This window comes from Episyrphus balteatus, chromosome 3, assembly GCF_945859705.1.
Source record: "Episyrphus balteatus chromosome 3, idEpiBalt1.1, whole genome shotgun sequence".
In the NCBI taxonomy this organism is placed as follows: Eukaryota; Metazoa; Arthropoda; class Insecta; order Diptera; family Syrphidae; genus Episyrphus; species Episyrphus balteatus.
This window is the reverse complement of record NC_079136.1, coordinates 38,736,933-38,751,476: the sequence shown is the minus strand read 5'-3', so window position 1 is coordinate 38,751,476 and position 14,544 is coordinate 38,736,933. Positions and strand designations below refer to the sequence as shown.

Genomic DNA, 14,544 nt, shown 5'->3' with positions numbered 1-14,544 from the left:
CATAATTAAACATTTTTTTTATTTGTGCCAATATGTAACATTTTAACAACATATACATACATATTCCATCTATATTTATACATATAAATGTAATAATACTCATTATTAAATTAATAAATTAAAAAGAAAAAGTAATTTTTGAAATTATAACGCCTTTTGATAGATAGGCTTAGAAAGGATATCGGGTTAAGATCAACAGTTTGAACTCAATTTCTGATATGTTGTTATAAAAAGTTCAAATTATTGAAAGGAAATTTATCATTTGCATATTTTTAGCCGGCAATTTTCTTTTTTTTTTATTTGGTCATGTATAAATTCTAGATTCTAGTTTTTTTTTAAGTGGCAGTTATTTTTTTTGCAAATACAGAAGTATGCTATAATTTCTACAAGCTTGAAGATTTTTTGGTAAGCATATATCTCGAATCTATGTATATCGAATAATTTTTTGAAATTAAATTAATAAATTAACAAATGCATAAGATTTTATTAAGTAAGTGGTTTTGGTAAAAAATATTCTAAATTACATCCCAAAATTTGTATGCCGGTGAAGTGAATAATTGTATTTTCTAATTAAAGAAAATAATTCTAATTAATTCAGGACAGAAAAATTAACACAAATGAAAGATTACAGAAAATACTTCCTGAAGTTAAAAAAAAAATTCATTTTAAATTGTAGATAATTTTATACCAAAGACTCTAACATCTGAAGTAAGCTTACGGTTTTTTTCATATTTCAACACAATTAAGTTATTAGAGTGATAAACCTTTATAAAAATTTTTGTTTCATACTCCCGCCAATCGGGGTTTTTATTGTCGGAGAAAGAAATCAAACACGTTTCAAATCAGGTATTGGCAAGGAATTTACTGAGGTGTTTGAAGGCATGGAAAACTATGCGGTTTTTTTAAATGTACCAACCTAGGAAGCTTCCATTACACAAGATGTGATAAAACACGGATGCTAAGGCGACCACAACGAGCGAGTTGACGAGGATGCTCCAGCATAGATGGTCTTCTAAAGCCAGCCTACCAGTTTCGAAACGTAAAGAAGACGGAACCTTAGAGAACCAAGGGATATCGGAAACTACTTTAATCGGTTTTGGAAACTAATGACAAGCGGTCTGGGGTTCGAAATCATTTGAATAACTCAAGTTACCAGATTTTTCTATTTGTTTGGACAAGACCTTGGACGGTTTGGCAAAAATTTCATTCCATTAATGTTAATTTTTGATTGATATCTCCAATATACATACTTCAAGGTCTTTTCTTAAAATATTAAAAGCAACCACTTTATTTACATATGTGACTTCTTTTTATCTGTAATGTTTGTTTTTTATTTTAACCAAGAATGCATGTTTGTAAAATGGTTTGTCTTAAATAGAACAAAATTGATGGTGCAGAAGCAATAAAAACGAAAAAACTTGTAAATCTTCGATTAAATAAAAATTTATTAAAAATAACAGTAAAAAGAAATAATTAAAATTGTAAACTTAAAGTAAATGTATGTTTTATAATATTATTATAAAATATATAATTTTAGGAAATGTAATGATCATTTTTAATTTTTAAAATTAATATTCTCTTAATTAAAAAAAAATTAACCTATTTTAGAAAAAAAGTTGTTCATTTTTAAACCTAAATATTAATTTAAAAATAAATTTTATAAACATGATGTAAATCTATTTGTATATTATGTTATTGTTTAATATTAAAAAAGAAAATGCTTAGCATTGAGTTTTACATTTTGAATGCATGTGGGTGCTATTATCTTAAAAAATGCAGTGAATTAATTAAAATCAATTACAGATATAGATATTTAAATGAATAAAAAAGAATTAAATATTTTACGACATTCGCTTTTTTTTTTCTTGTATGAAATATGTTTTTTTTTTTTTTAAATATTTATATTGGATTTATTATAATGTTTTTTTTTTTTTTTTTTTTTGTTTAACAACAAGCAACTAAATCTTAATTAAATAATTAATTGTAGGTATCAGTTTTATATTCAATTTATGTTTACACCTGAGCTGGTTTGGTCTTTCCTAAAACCATGAGCATCTTTTGCAGGAAAATTGTAACATTTACTGAAAAGGAAAAAAAGAGATAAAAATAAATTAGATATAAATTGTATGGTATTAACTGGTTAGTACATGCTTCGTTCTATTTTTCTTTGTTATTAAATCTCTTAACTTGCTGTAACTTTATAAAATTTTAAGCTTACCCCTGCGAGAACTTACGCATTCATAATCATGCCTAATTTTGTAACTATAATTTTATGACATGATACATTTTTAAAAGCAATTTTAAAAATTGCACCTTGTTGGAGATCAAATTTACTTTCCTACGACTATTGACATTGAGTTAACTGAGTTTTTTACAATTTACATATTTACAAATATGGGTACTGTAAATAATATTTTTATCTGCTCGCAAAATCACAAACAAACTATGCTAGTGAAAAAAAAAAAATTATTTTCAAAAATCGATCAATGTATGCATTGCGATTTGGATACGAATATCTTCAATTTGATGCCAAAGAATTTTTTTTAGAACGCTTAATACATTTTGTTAATTTGAAAATAATGAAGTATCAGTGAATTGGAAAATTTTTAAAAGTAAAAATTTTTTTTTGTAATTTTTTTTAATGAAAAAGGTTAATAAGACCTTTTTTGTGGAGCAATCTGTTTCCTACAACAATATGTCATGCGCGTTTGATTACACTGGTCAGCAAAATTTAACTTTTTTTTTGCCACAAGAACCAACATATACTTTTCTAGTAGTTGGGTGCTGAATCCGAATCTGAAGTCAGAAAAATTTTATTGGCCTCCGTTTTTGAAATATTACCGTTATAAAATGCTAAAATCGTCATTTTGGCTGCTTTCGAGGTTCTGTTTTTATGTGGGGTAATTCACTATAAACAAATTTGTAACGGTGATAATAAGAATAGACCAGGGTCGATAATTTTTGAAACCAAAAAAAATCATAGTAGAATGAAACCCATTGGAAAAGGAGGTGAATATGATGAAAATTAAAGGAAAAATAAATTAAATTAAATTAATCAATGTTCTCATGGAACATTGATTAATCTTACGTTTTTTGGGTAATTAAAGTGTAAATTTGAATAAATAGGCCAAAATTGTAAACAATGATAAACATTTTTTTTTCGAATTCAAGCTTTTTTAATTTTTTGAATTTTACTAGAACATGTTCTATAGTATACTAATGTAAAATTTTTCTTACACCATCATAAAATAGACATTTTAACGAACGCAATGCCCACCGACTTTTTGAAAAAGCTGATATTTTGACACGTGAATTTTCGATTGAAAATTAGGGTGTTTTTTTGGTATTAAGTCAAAATAAGGTGAACAAATTAATATTTTAAATCAAATAAATTACAGTGTATTTGGGACATAATAAGGTAAGTTTTCACCAAATTTCGTAGAAAAATTTTTGTTTTTGAAAAAGATAAAAATAAAAAACCAAAAACTCGGTTTTTTGAATTTTTTACATAAATTTTGAGGTTATGTGAGAAAATTGTTGATACAAAAGTTGTAGATTTTTTTATTACCTACAACTTTGCCATACAACTTTTTTCTATAGGATTTGTAGTTTTGCCGGAAATCGAGATATACCATTTTTTACCATTAAAAACTCAACCCACCCACTTCCCGAACTCGGCTCGCCCGTAATTTATTTTTCCTTTCATTCTTATCATATTCCCCTCGTTTTCCAATGGGTTTCATCCTACTATGATTTTTTTGTACTTTTTAATGTTTTTGAAGGCATCGGCACTGGTCAACAGATAGTCTTCTTTCAAAACCTGTTTAAATTTTCCCGATTTCTCTTTTATTGCTCGAGATATCTTAAGTTTCAGTTAATAAGCCAAAGAGAAACTAAACTTAATCTAAAGTTTAAGTCACTGATCACAGAATTTATGCCACAAGAGCCAAAATATACTTTTCTGAAGGTTTTTGGGTTACTGAACTCGAATACAAATTAATTCATAATGAACTACCCCACATAAAAACATAGCCTCGAAAACAGCCGAAATTACGTTTTTTGACATTTTCTAACGGTAATATTTCAAAAACGGAGGCCAATAACAATTTTTTTTACTTCAGATTCGAGTTCAGCACATCAAAAACTACTAGAAAAGTATATTTTGGTTGTTGAGGCAAAAACCTTGTTGACCAGTGTTATTATAATTTTTCAATTTTTTACAAAATTAAGAACAAAAAACGAATTTTTAAAGATTTTCTCGATTTTTGGACCTTAAATATCTACTAAACGGTTAGATAAAATAATTGAAAAAAGTGTACGAGGCCTTTTTTGTAGAGCGTTCAATTTTCTACAAGAATATGTAAAAAAAATTTGCTAAAAAGTCAATTAATTTTCAATAAATCAATTTTTCCGTAGAAGCTTGATGTAAAAATGGAAAACTGCGAAGCGGAGGATCTTCCCATTAATATCAAGAGCTCATATTTGGTGTGTATATTCAAGAGGTGTTTTTGGGAGTACAATATCGAAAAAAAAACGATTTCGATTTTTTTGGCCCACCCTAGTGTCCAATCGTTGAGGCTCATATAGGACCAATACAAGTCATTTGACAAATCTTTTAAATTTACTCGTGATAGATACCTATTGTTTTTCCCACTGTAATTGATACCTATGCAGTATGCACCTTGATGCTGGTTTGCATTCAATTCTTTCAATTAATGAGCAAACTATTCAATTTCGATAAAGTGTAAAAAAGTTAAAAAGCAGTATTTTGAAAGTCATAGAGACGGTTTGGCCTATCTTTAAAAATCCAAATTAAAAAGGTCAATCACCATTAAAAAAGTATAATTTGGTTTCAATGGAAAATTATTTCTAGCCGATATAATTTCATTTACGGAAAAATCAATTTTAAAAATCGTTTTTTTGTTTTTTTCAATTTTTCTCAAAATTTTCTAAAACAAAAGTATAGTTTTTCCACACAATCTTTAAAAAACGGTTTTAAGCTAAATAACTGCATTCCAAACTTTTCAAAAATCTAAAATTTTTTCGGTAACTTTTTTAATTGAAAAATAGGCTATTTTTTCAAATTAAATTCGTCAAAAATCCAAAAATTAACTTTTTGCTCAAAAAACATTTTTAATAGATAGAAAAAATAACAAAGTAATTTTTAACCAAGTTTTGTTAAAATCCAACTATTTTTGTAAAAGATAAAAATAAAAAATAAAAAAATCGTATTTTTGCATTTTTTTTCAATATTTTTGAGGTTATAGAAAAAAATTGTTTGAGTAAAAGTTGTAGACATTTATACTACCTACAACTTTTGCATTTGACTTTTTTCGATAGGACCGGACGTCTAATTTTGACAGAAATCCTAAAAAACCATAATTTTAGACACCCACCCCACTTTTTCACCCACCCACCCCTTTTCCCCCAATTTTTTTGTGGGCAATTTATTTTTCCCCTTTCATATACCATTTATCCTAAATTTTCCCACCACCCATTTGCTGCTAATAATTTTTTTATTTTCAAAAATTATTGGCACTGGTCTAAGATGATAACAAGGTATTTGAGATATTAAAAGAGCTAGGTATATGTCATATGAACCATTTATTAGTTGGCTTATTTGTTGAAAGGATATTTAAAAACAAAAAAAGTAATAAGAGTGATGCATTATTGTTTAAGGGTGAAATAAATAAAATGGTTTTTGTATGTACAACAAAAACTATAGTGTACAAAATAAATAAAAAGAATTGATTTACTATAGTAAAATAATAAGAACGATATTAAAATCTATTTTAGGTGCAAATAAATTTAACCTCAAATTTTAAACTAAGTGCGTAATAAGAGCTTAGTTAAACATGCAAAATTATATTGTTAACTTTCTGAACCAAAACTTTTTAAGAATAAATTAAATTAAAAGAAAAAATAAATAAAAACCTTGGAAGCAGTTTTAGGTCGAACAACCATCATCATTTTTTGAAGAACTTGTGTGAATCCACCTAGAAAAATAGTGTTTTTTTTTGTAAATTACAATAAATAAAAAAGGGAGCGGGTCATAATTCTGCTTGTCAAAATTCTGTACGACAAAATTCTGTGGGGTCAAAATACTGTAATACCATAATTCTGTACGTCATTATACTGTAAACACAAAATTCTGTACGTCAAAATACTGTATCAACAAAATACTGACATGCAAAATTCTGTTTTGTAAAATTCTGTACGGCAAAAGTGCGCGCGCACTTTTTTACATTATCAAAACGATATTTTTTTACAGCATTTTTACAGAATTTTGATTTACAGAATTTTGAAATACAGTATTTTGACCAACCAGAATTTTGCTATACAGAATTTTGACTTTCAGAATTTTGTTCCTACAGCATTTTGCACATACAGAATTTTGACATACAGTATTTTGGCATACAGTATTTTGAATACAAAATTTTGCAACATACAGAATTTCGACCCCAACCCATAAAAAATATACAAAAAAATAAAAATGATAGATTTGTGTGTAGGTATTGGTGTTAAAGAAAAAACAAAATATTATAGAATTTTTAAATAAAATACAAAACTCACCCATTGTCCTATTAAACCACATTGGCTTATTTTTCCACGCAATAAATACCAGATAAACTGGCACACTGGACAAAATCATTAAAATACCATAGCCAGTCTCCACGGGACTGGCATACATTGGAACAAGAGTGACGAACAAAGTGGCAAGTAAATACACAATAGGGAAGACAAGGGGCACACGAATTGGTCGTGGCAAGTTGGGTTGAGCCCATCTCAACCATGGCAGGCAAAGAACTGACACACCAATACTCAACTAAGAACACAAGAAAAAAATAATAGAAACATAAGGAAACTTTTCTTCTCTTCCTTCAGATCCAATTTGTCAACTTACCCATGTGGCAAATCCGACATAATTAATCAGCGCAAAGATGTTAGAGCTTGTAAGGTACAACATAGAGAGGAGTGCCATCACTAGAACAGCTGGGGTTGGAGTGAATCGTTGTATTTGAATCATTGTAAGAATCTCTGGCATTTGTCCTTCGCATGCTCCGGCATAGAAGAGTCGTGATGAAGTTAAGAGGATTCCGTTGACAGCTCCAAAAGTTGATAGTGCAACAAAAACTGATAGAAAAGTACAAAATTAGAAAAAGAATTTCAAGCAAAACAACAACAATTTACCAGGAATTGTCCATGCAAATTGTCCAAATATCCTGTCAGCATAAGCAACAGCAACAGCTTCAGAACCAAGAACTTCCTCAGGCGATAAGGTTGTGTAGAATGCAACATTAGCTAATAAATATACAACGGTCACCAGGGTGCAGGATATCGCAATGGCTCTGGGTAGATTTTTCACTGGATCCTTAAGCTCTTCAATAATAAAGTTGAGATAGTTCCTGTGCGATGTGCGGGAAGAAGCAAGAAAATAACAGGGTGGTCGTAAAAAACGTCATTTACAATAAAGACAGTATTCCCTTGAGCTTTCATTATGGAATTTTATTAGATATCTAAATAGGATTGCTCTAGATTGTTTGTGTGTGTGTGTGTGTGTGTGTGTGTGTGTGTGTGTGTGTGTGTGTGTGTGTGTGTGTTAGTGAAGGATTATGTAGGGTTTGAAGTTATAGGAAATGATGGTTCATTAATTGGTTTGAGAAAAAGTAGTCTTACCATCCATTGTAGGCGAACAATCCAGAGTAAAATGATAGTGCCAATGACGTCACTTGAGTATTTGTATTTTCGAATGTAAAGTATTCAGTTTTTCCTAGTAAAGTTTAAATAGGTTTATTAAAATTGCTCTGTTGTGGATATTTTCCCTGACAGCGTCAGTGAATTATAATTAATTTTCTTACCCAGACTTAATTGATACATGCCAGTTGCAATGACTATAAATAGAGCTAAAAGTTTAGCGTAGGTGAAAATGTCCTGCACCCATGTAGCCCATTTAACATCCCAGCAATTGACAAACGTAAGGACCACTGAAATATAAATAAAATCAATAATTATTTCATACGTAATATACATACGAATTAATTAATTAAATATGATGCAAAATCCGGTAAATATGGATTAAAACTTAAGCATCCAGATAATCTAGACAGTTTATTATTTCATCTTCTTATGAAGTGAATGAAAAATTAACTCTTAAGTCAATCAACCATCAAAGTTTAAAGACTATAGGTAAGCAAGTATTTTCTTTGTAGATCAATCAAATTAAATAATTGGTCATCGTTAGAAATTTTGCATTGGCCGCTTAAGATTTTCTTTAGGAAAAAAAAATATTACGCATACGCCACAGTGACCGTTAGTTAAATAGCAAACAGTTTATATAAAAAATGAATGTTTGCCACAATAATTTCATGAAGGAGTAAATTTTAAATATTTTCAACCCACAACCATTTCTGTGTGCGTGTATTTTGTTTGAAAAAATGAAAGAGAGCTACAAGAGCTGTTGAGTCCGAACAAAAATGCGATTTTTCAGGACAACGAGTATCGACTTTGTCAATAAATTATTCGCAAGAGCCAGTACAACTGAAAAAGATTAGGAACTGGAAGCTGATTATTTGCACTATTTAGACAAAAACAATTTTCCGAAGTTCAATCGGACTGATATAGTAATCGGTCGCTGATATAGTAAGCTCTGAAACTGGCTCCTATGGGGTCTATTTATTGTCAAGCTACATCAACTACATTAGCTACTTTTTTAATATCGACGACCCTTACACTAATAGTAATGCTCTATTGAATCTTTGAAAATATTGTTTGTAGTCAGAATAATTCAGATATACTAAAATTTAATCCGTGAGGTTCGATGGGACCTACATACCTACATAATTGAAGTTTAAAGTCGTTCATGTAACCGATGTAGCTCGACGAGTAATCCCCTGGTCTATTAAAATTGAAAATAAAAATTATATAATCGTTGCTTTGATGAATCTAAATTTAAAAATGTAAGATGGTGGCCCAGCCCAGAGTAAATTATAAAATGCCTGAACTATAAGTTTTTAATAAACAAAAACATGGAGGATGATTTAGACAAAGCTGCATACTCTTACCAATTTTGTTTTTATTTTTAATAAACTAATAATAATAGGCGATAAACTATGCACAGAGCACAGCTTTGACAGGTAATGTAGGTATTCGATGGATATTGACATTTTTGTTTGAAAACTTTTATTTATAAAAAAACTATATAGAAAAAGAAACAAAACACAAAACGACTCCAACAATTTTCAAAACATATTTCAAGACATGTAAGTAGTACATAATGTAGGTATATAATTCGCATGTTTCTTTTTGAGTTTGAAAAAGTTCAAAAAGTTGTTGTTGTAATGTTAAAAACGAGTTTAACTTTTTTTAAATATCTTTCATGAAAAGATGGCAAAAACCGATTCTTAAGTCGCAACTCATGACAATCAGCTTCAGTATCATACACAAATAAGTGCTAATAACTTTAACCTAGTGGACCGACCTTAAATTAAAAAATTATTGCGAAAACATTTTTTGATGGATATTTATTTTTTACATGCAAATATAATCTAAAAACTTACAAAATACAAAAAAAAAAAACACATTTTCAGCCTTGTTACAAGATGAAAAAGGAAGATCACTTTTAAAAACGTTTACTTTGCTTCTTTAATTTATGACACTAAGGCCCAATTTTTCAATAGTCACATAAACCTCAGATAGAGGAATAAAAGTTTTTTTTATATAGACATTTATTCTTTTGATAGTCTAACTGACGATTGAAAAATCAGGGCTAAATGTTAAACGATACATTCGTATTATTCTTAAGAAAAATTCTTTAGGCGCGTTGAGCAGTCTTTGAAAATTTTAGTTTGTCTGAAGAGGAACCTTTCGTTCAAGTTCACATCAATTTTAAAATGTTGACTATATCCATTTCAAGTGCACTGTAAAGCATCAGGGTCTTGAGTTAGTTAAAAAATACAATAAGGAGTCAATCGATTTATGTAATTCAATTGAATTCATTACTCTTATGTGAACTCACGTTTTTCAAGTGAAGGGCAATTTATAAATCTAATTAAATCAATTCCACCGGAAGTATTAAAGTATTAGACACATCTAATTGTGAAGGTAAATAATGTTTAAATTTTTTTGTATCATAATTAATTGTTAAATATTTATTAGTCAGACAGAGTGACTTATAGTTTTGTCAAATGATAGGTAATTATTGAAAAAAAAAAAAAAAATACATCAACAATCAGTAAATCGTTACCCTTTGTCCAATCCCAATCACTTTTCCTACAAAAATGAATAAGACAACATTACAATAACAACAAACGACGCGTCGTCGTTTATCTTTATACCTACTTACTATACTGCTACATCTCAGGAAAAAACAAACATTGAATGATGAAACTTTTCCCGATTTTACACAATCCAAAAAAAGTATCATTGGCTTTGTTTGAAACTCGTGTATGCCATAGATCAGAAATGTATATAATGTATTTATTTCTGTCTCTTTGCCCTTTTTGTCTATAAACTTGGAACACATAAAAATAATTCCAATTGTTTAATTGCCACAAATCAATGATGGAAAAGAGCATAAAATAAGACACACGACATTCTCATCAACGCAATAGGGTATACAATTATTGGACACAAATAAGACCTTTGAAGCCTACACTAAAACGCGCTCACCGCATCAACATTAATTTTTTAGCTATACTTGGTTTTTTATTTGATTTTTATTGCAATTTTGTTTAAAGAGGTTTTTATGATGTCAGAAAAATTAACTCTTTTTTAAAGGTCCCTTGAAAATATGAGAATCAACAAGAACAAACATTTCTTGTTATTCTGGACTGTGTGTTGAAATTTTTTAATAGATTATAAATCCTTCACTGAAAATACTTTCTCATTAGGGTTTTGTCTTGTAGATTAAAATGTTAAAAATTAATTCCATGAGTCTAGCTTTAAGCCAACTCAAATCTAAGCATTTATCATGACAGCTCGTCTTATTTATGTCATGTTACTTTAAAATCGCTTGTTTCATTACAATACCTAATTTATTAGTTTTTGGAAACCGAATAAAAATAAATCTTTTACTTACATATACAACACACGGCTAAAAGTCGTGCTGAATCCTCTGGCGGCTGGCAGTCTGGGAAGAATGGCTTAAGCACATAAACGCTAAATGTGAGTGCGACAATTGCTTGCGAACATGGCCGTACAATCATACACTCAATCCACAGTCTTATGAAGGCCATAAATGGTCCAAATGTTTCCATGATATATGCATAATCTGCACCTGATTTTCTTATCATTGTTCCCAATTCAGCATAGCAGTAAGCACCAACCTGTTGAGTCACAAGAAATACAAATTATAAATCAATTTAAATTAATTTATTTGAATTAAATTAGCACAGAGACGTGAGCAAAGAAATACAAAAATCGTGCAGACTTTCAGTCTCTGAGAGATTGTTGATAAAATCATCTGGTCAAGCCCCCATAATGTTATGTGAGAAAAAGAGAATATTAATAGCTTAGCAATAGTAGTTCCTTTGAATCTATTTTTGGCTAAAGCATTTTTTGAAAGGTGTTTAAATTTTGTGATTATTGGCGTTTTCGATTGGCAGTCCGGAAGCGTCCGGAATCATTCTGAAAGCGTTTTATTCGTACAAAACTGACAGTTTTGTGTGAATAAAATTTTTTCAGAATGATTCCGGACGCTTTCGGACTGCCAATCGAAAACGCCATATGTAAACTGGTGTTTTATCACCTCAGGATACTTAATTTAGATTTATGTCTGTAGAAAAAGTTTAATCATTTGAAATGAAAATAAAATGCACGACTAGGTCGTTTTTCCTAATAACTTTAAATATGCTTCGAATGTTAAAGCTTAAAATAAAAATGATACTTATTGTTTAATTTTTAAGAAATGCACAGACAAACCATTCTTAAAATGACAAAAGAACTTCGTAGAAGATTTTAATATTCAACGAATTGAGCCTCATGGGCAAGGTACAAACTGGCTTAAAAAATGTTTCTACTAATTCATTGGATGCTATAGATGCAGAGCGGAAACAAATTGATTCTATTTAATTCGTGTGTGAAGTATTCAGTAGTAGCCACTAGTTTTAAAACAAGAGCCAATTTTCGAGATATTTCGAAATTAAAATCATAGTTCATAGTTCTTGTCCAGGCATGTTAAACTCAATGGTTACTAAAGGCCAAAACAGGGAGATGTAAATTTTTATGAGCCGCAAAACAAAGTTAAACTAAATTTTTTAAAAAAACATATTTATAAAAATAAGAAGAATGGTAACAATAATATTTTCTTCCTGATAAATGGAATCTCTTCTCTACTACAATTTTTCTTAAAACCAAAGTGTAAGTTAGGCTGGATCTAAGTGACTTATTCCTCTTTATACATATGTAAGTAAAAACATGTGCTCGCATCGACAGGTTCTGTGAAATTTGCAAACGATTTTATATGGCAGTTTTAAATTGTCCCAAATCTGACTGAAAAATACTTATAAAATTCGGTCATATCCACTTCACAGACATTTTGAACTTACTTCGGAGTCATACTAGAAATCGCATTCCTCCATTTCCATATCATTCTCCATTACTCTATTTTAATGGAAAAAATCAAAGAAAATGAAGGGCCTTTCAAAGGCATAATTCTGCATATTCAGTTTTTAGGTTTAGATTTTTTTCCGCGCAGTAGGTATATTTGATACAACGATGAAGATTTACCTAAATTTGACATATTGCACGTAGGAAAACGCGTCAAATCCTTGTTACTCTTCTGGTGTCCCAAAAAGCTAAGTTGCATTTGAATGCCATAACTAGGGCATTTATTATTCAACCTATCGTTGGGTTCAATCGTAAATCACTTTTAAGAAATCACAGAACTTCCTACCACAATTTAGCCACAAGATTTTATATTTGTTATTTTCATATTTATATTTATTTGTTCATTAAAAAAATATGTAAACGTGCGTTGAACAGAAAATATAAATCATAACCTTAAGCTCAAAATTATTAAAAATGTCGAGGGCCGCAAAGTTATTCGTTGTGGGCCGCGAGTTTCACATGCCTGTTCTAGACTTTCAAAAAAATGAGAGTTTCGTATAATCTATTATTTGAATAATACGTAAGAGCAAAGGTATTCCGGCCTAGATTATTACCTAGAGTATTACGATGTACAAAGCATTTTTAAACCAAAAATGAAAATAGCTTATGTTTTTTTTTGGTCGAACTCAATCGCACCAAAAAAAAGTTTTTGTTGCCTATATAATAGGTACTAAAAGCTTTCATGAAATTTGAAAAATATGTTTTATTGAAGACGATAATGGGTTTTCGCTAGAGATAGTATTTTAAACTTCCTTATAAATAAAGAAAGAAACGTATTTAATGATAATAAGATCTTTCTTAGCATGTACATTAAGATGGTCCACGCTTGCATGGGAAAAATAAAATTTTCAAATAAACGTAGAACCACCCCCTAGTTTGGTACCACATCCTATTGGTATCATAGTTTTGAATTTTCAGCCTATTATTTTATATAGAAGGGGGTGCTGATCGATATTGAATAAATTGCACGACTGGGGTCGCACGTACTTGCTCTTAGAGTTCAAGTTGCTTAAATTTTAAAGACTTTTTATATAGAAATTTGGAAAATCTAAATATATGGGAAAAAAAAAGGAAATTCGTTTTTTAAAAAAATAATATAAAATCTGAAATCAAATTGCCCCCCAAAACAAGTATGCAGTTTTGACTGATATACTAACATGCATTTTTAGAAAAAAAAATTTCAAAATCGTTAGAGCCGTTTTTTAAAAAACTAATTTTTTATAAATAATTTCTTGGAAAAAAAGTTTTAAAATAAAATTTGTATACCATTTTGTAGAAATCACTGATCAACATCTAAACACAAAATTTCAAAAAAATTTAATGTCCCGTTTTCGAAAATTGGATTTTTCAAAAAAAAATTTTCAAAATTTTATTAAAAATCCAAAAAGTATTTTTTTCAAAATTTTGCTTTTGGCTTATATTTAAATTATATAAATTCTTCATCACAAAAAGTTTCGTTGAAATGGAATAAGCACTTTCGGAGATAATAGTATTTAAAAAAAACGGTTCTATGGCAGGTACCGTTAATAATGATTTTCAAAAAAAAAAATTTTCATTAGAAGATAGACCTTGTATTAAAACTTACATTAGAATTTTTTAAACAAAATCGTTGGAGCCGTTTTTGAGCAATTTCAACTTTACTAAAATCGGTATATGACAAGTACCGTTATTTTTGGTCCAAAAAAATTAATTCCAAAAACCCCTCTGGAGAGTCGCCAAATAACGCTACACACCAAGTTTGACATTAATCGGTCCATCCGTTTAGGCTGTAGCTCCTTATACAGACAGACAGACAGACTGACAGACTGACAGACTGACAGACTGACAGACTGACAGACTGACAGACTGACAGACTGACAGACTGACAGACTGACAGACTGACAGACTGACAGACTGACAGACTGACAGACTGACAGACTGACAGACTGACAGACTGAT

General features: G+C 29.6%; 1 protein-coding gene across 2 annotated transcripts in view; it reads right to left on the bottom strand.

The window, feature by feature from the left end:
* Positions 1–1,427: 1,427 nt before the first annotated feature.
* The window catches only part of LOC129913476 (Y+L amino acid transporter 2), a 53,260-nt gene continuing 40,143 nt past the window's right edge, over positions 1,428–14,544 (bottom strand). For both annotated transcript variants that reach the window (XM_055992173.1, XM_055992172.1), the window contains exons 3-10: positions 11,078–11,324; positions 7,860–7,985; positions 7,678–7,771; positions 7,192–7,406; positions 6,905–7,134; positions 6,574–6,826; positions 5,935–5,996; positions 1,428–2,081 (exon numbers count right to left, since the gene is read on the bottom strand). In XM_055992173.1, coding sequence (XP_055848148.1) covers positions 2,079–2,081; positions 5,935–5,996; positions 6,574–6,826; positions 6,905–7,134; positions 7,192–7,406; positions 7,678–7,771; positions 7,860–7,985; positions 11,078–11,324 — 1,230 coding nt within the window. In that variant the 3' untranslated portion in view covers positions 1,428–2,078. The remainder of the gene's footprint in view (positions 2,082–5,934; positions 5,997–6,573; positions 6,827–6,904; positions 7,135–7,191; positions 7,407–7,677; positions 7,772–7,859; positions 7,986–11,077; positions 11,325–14,544) is intronic.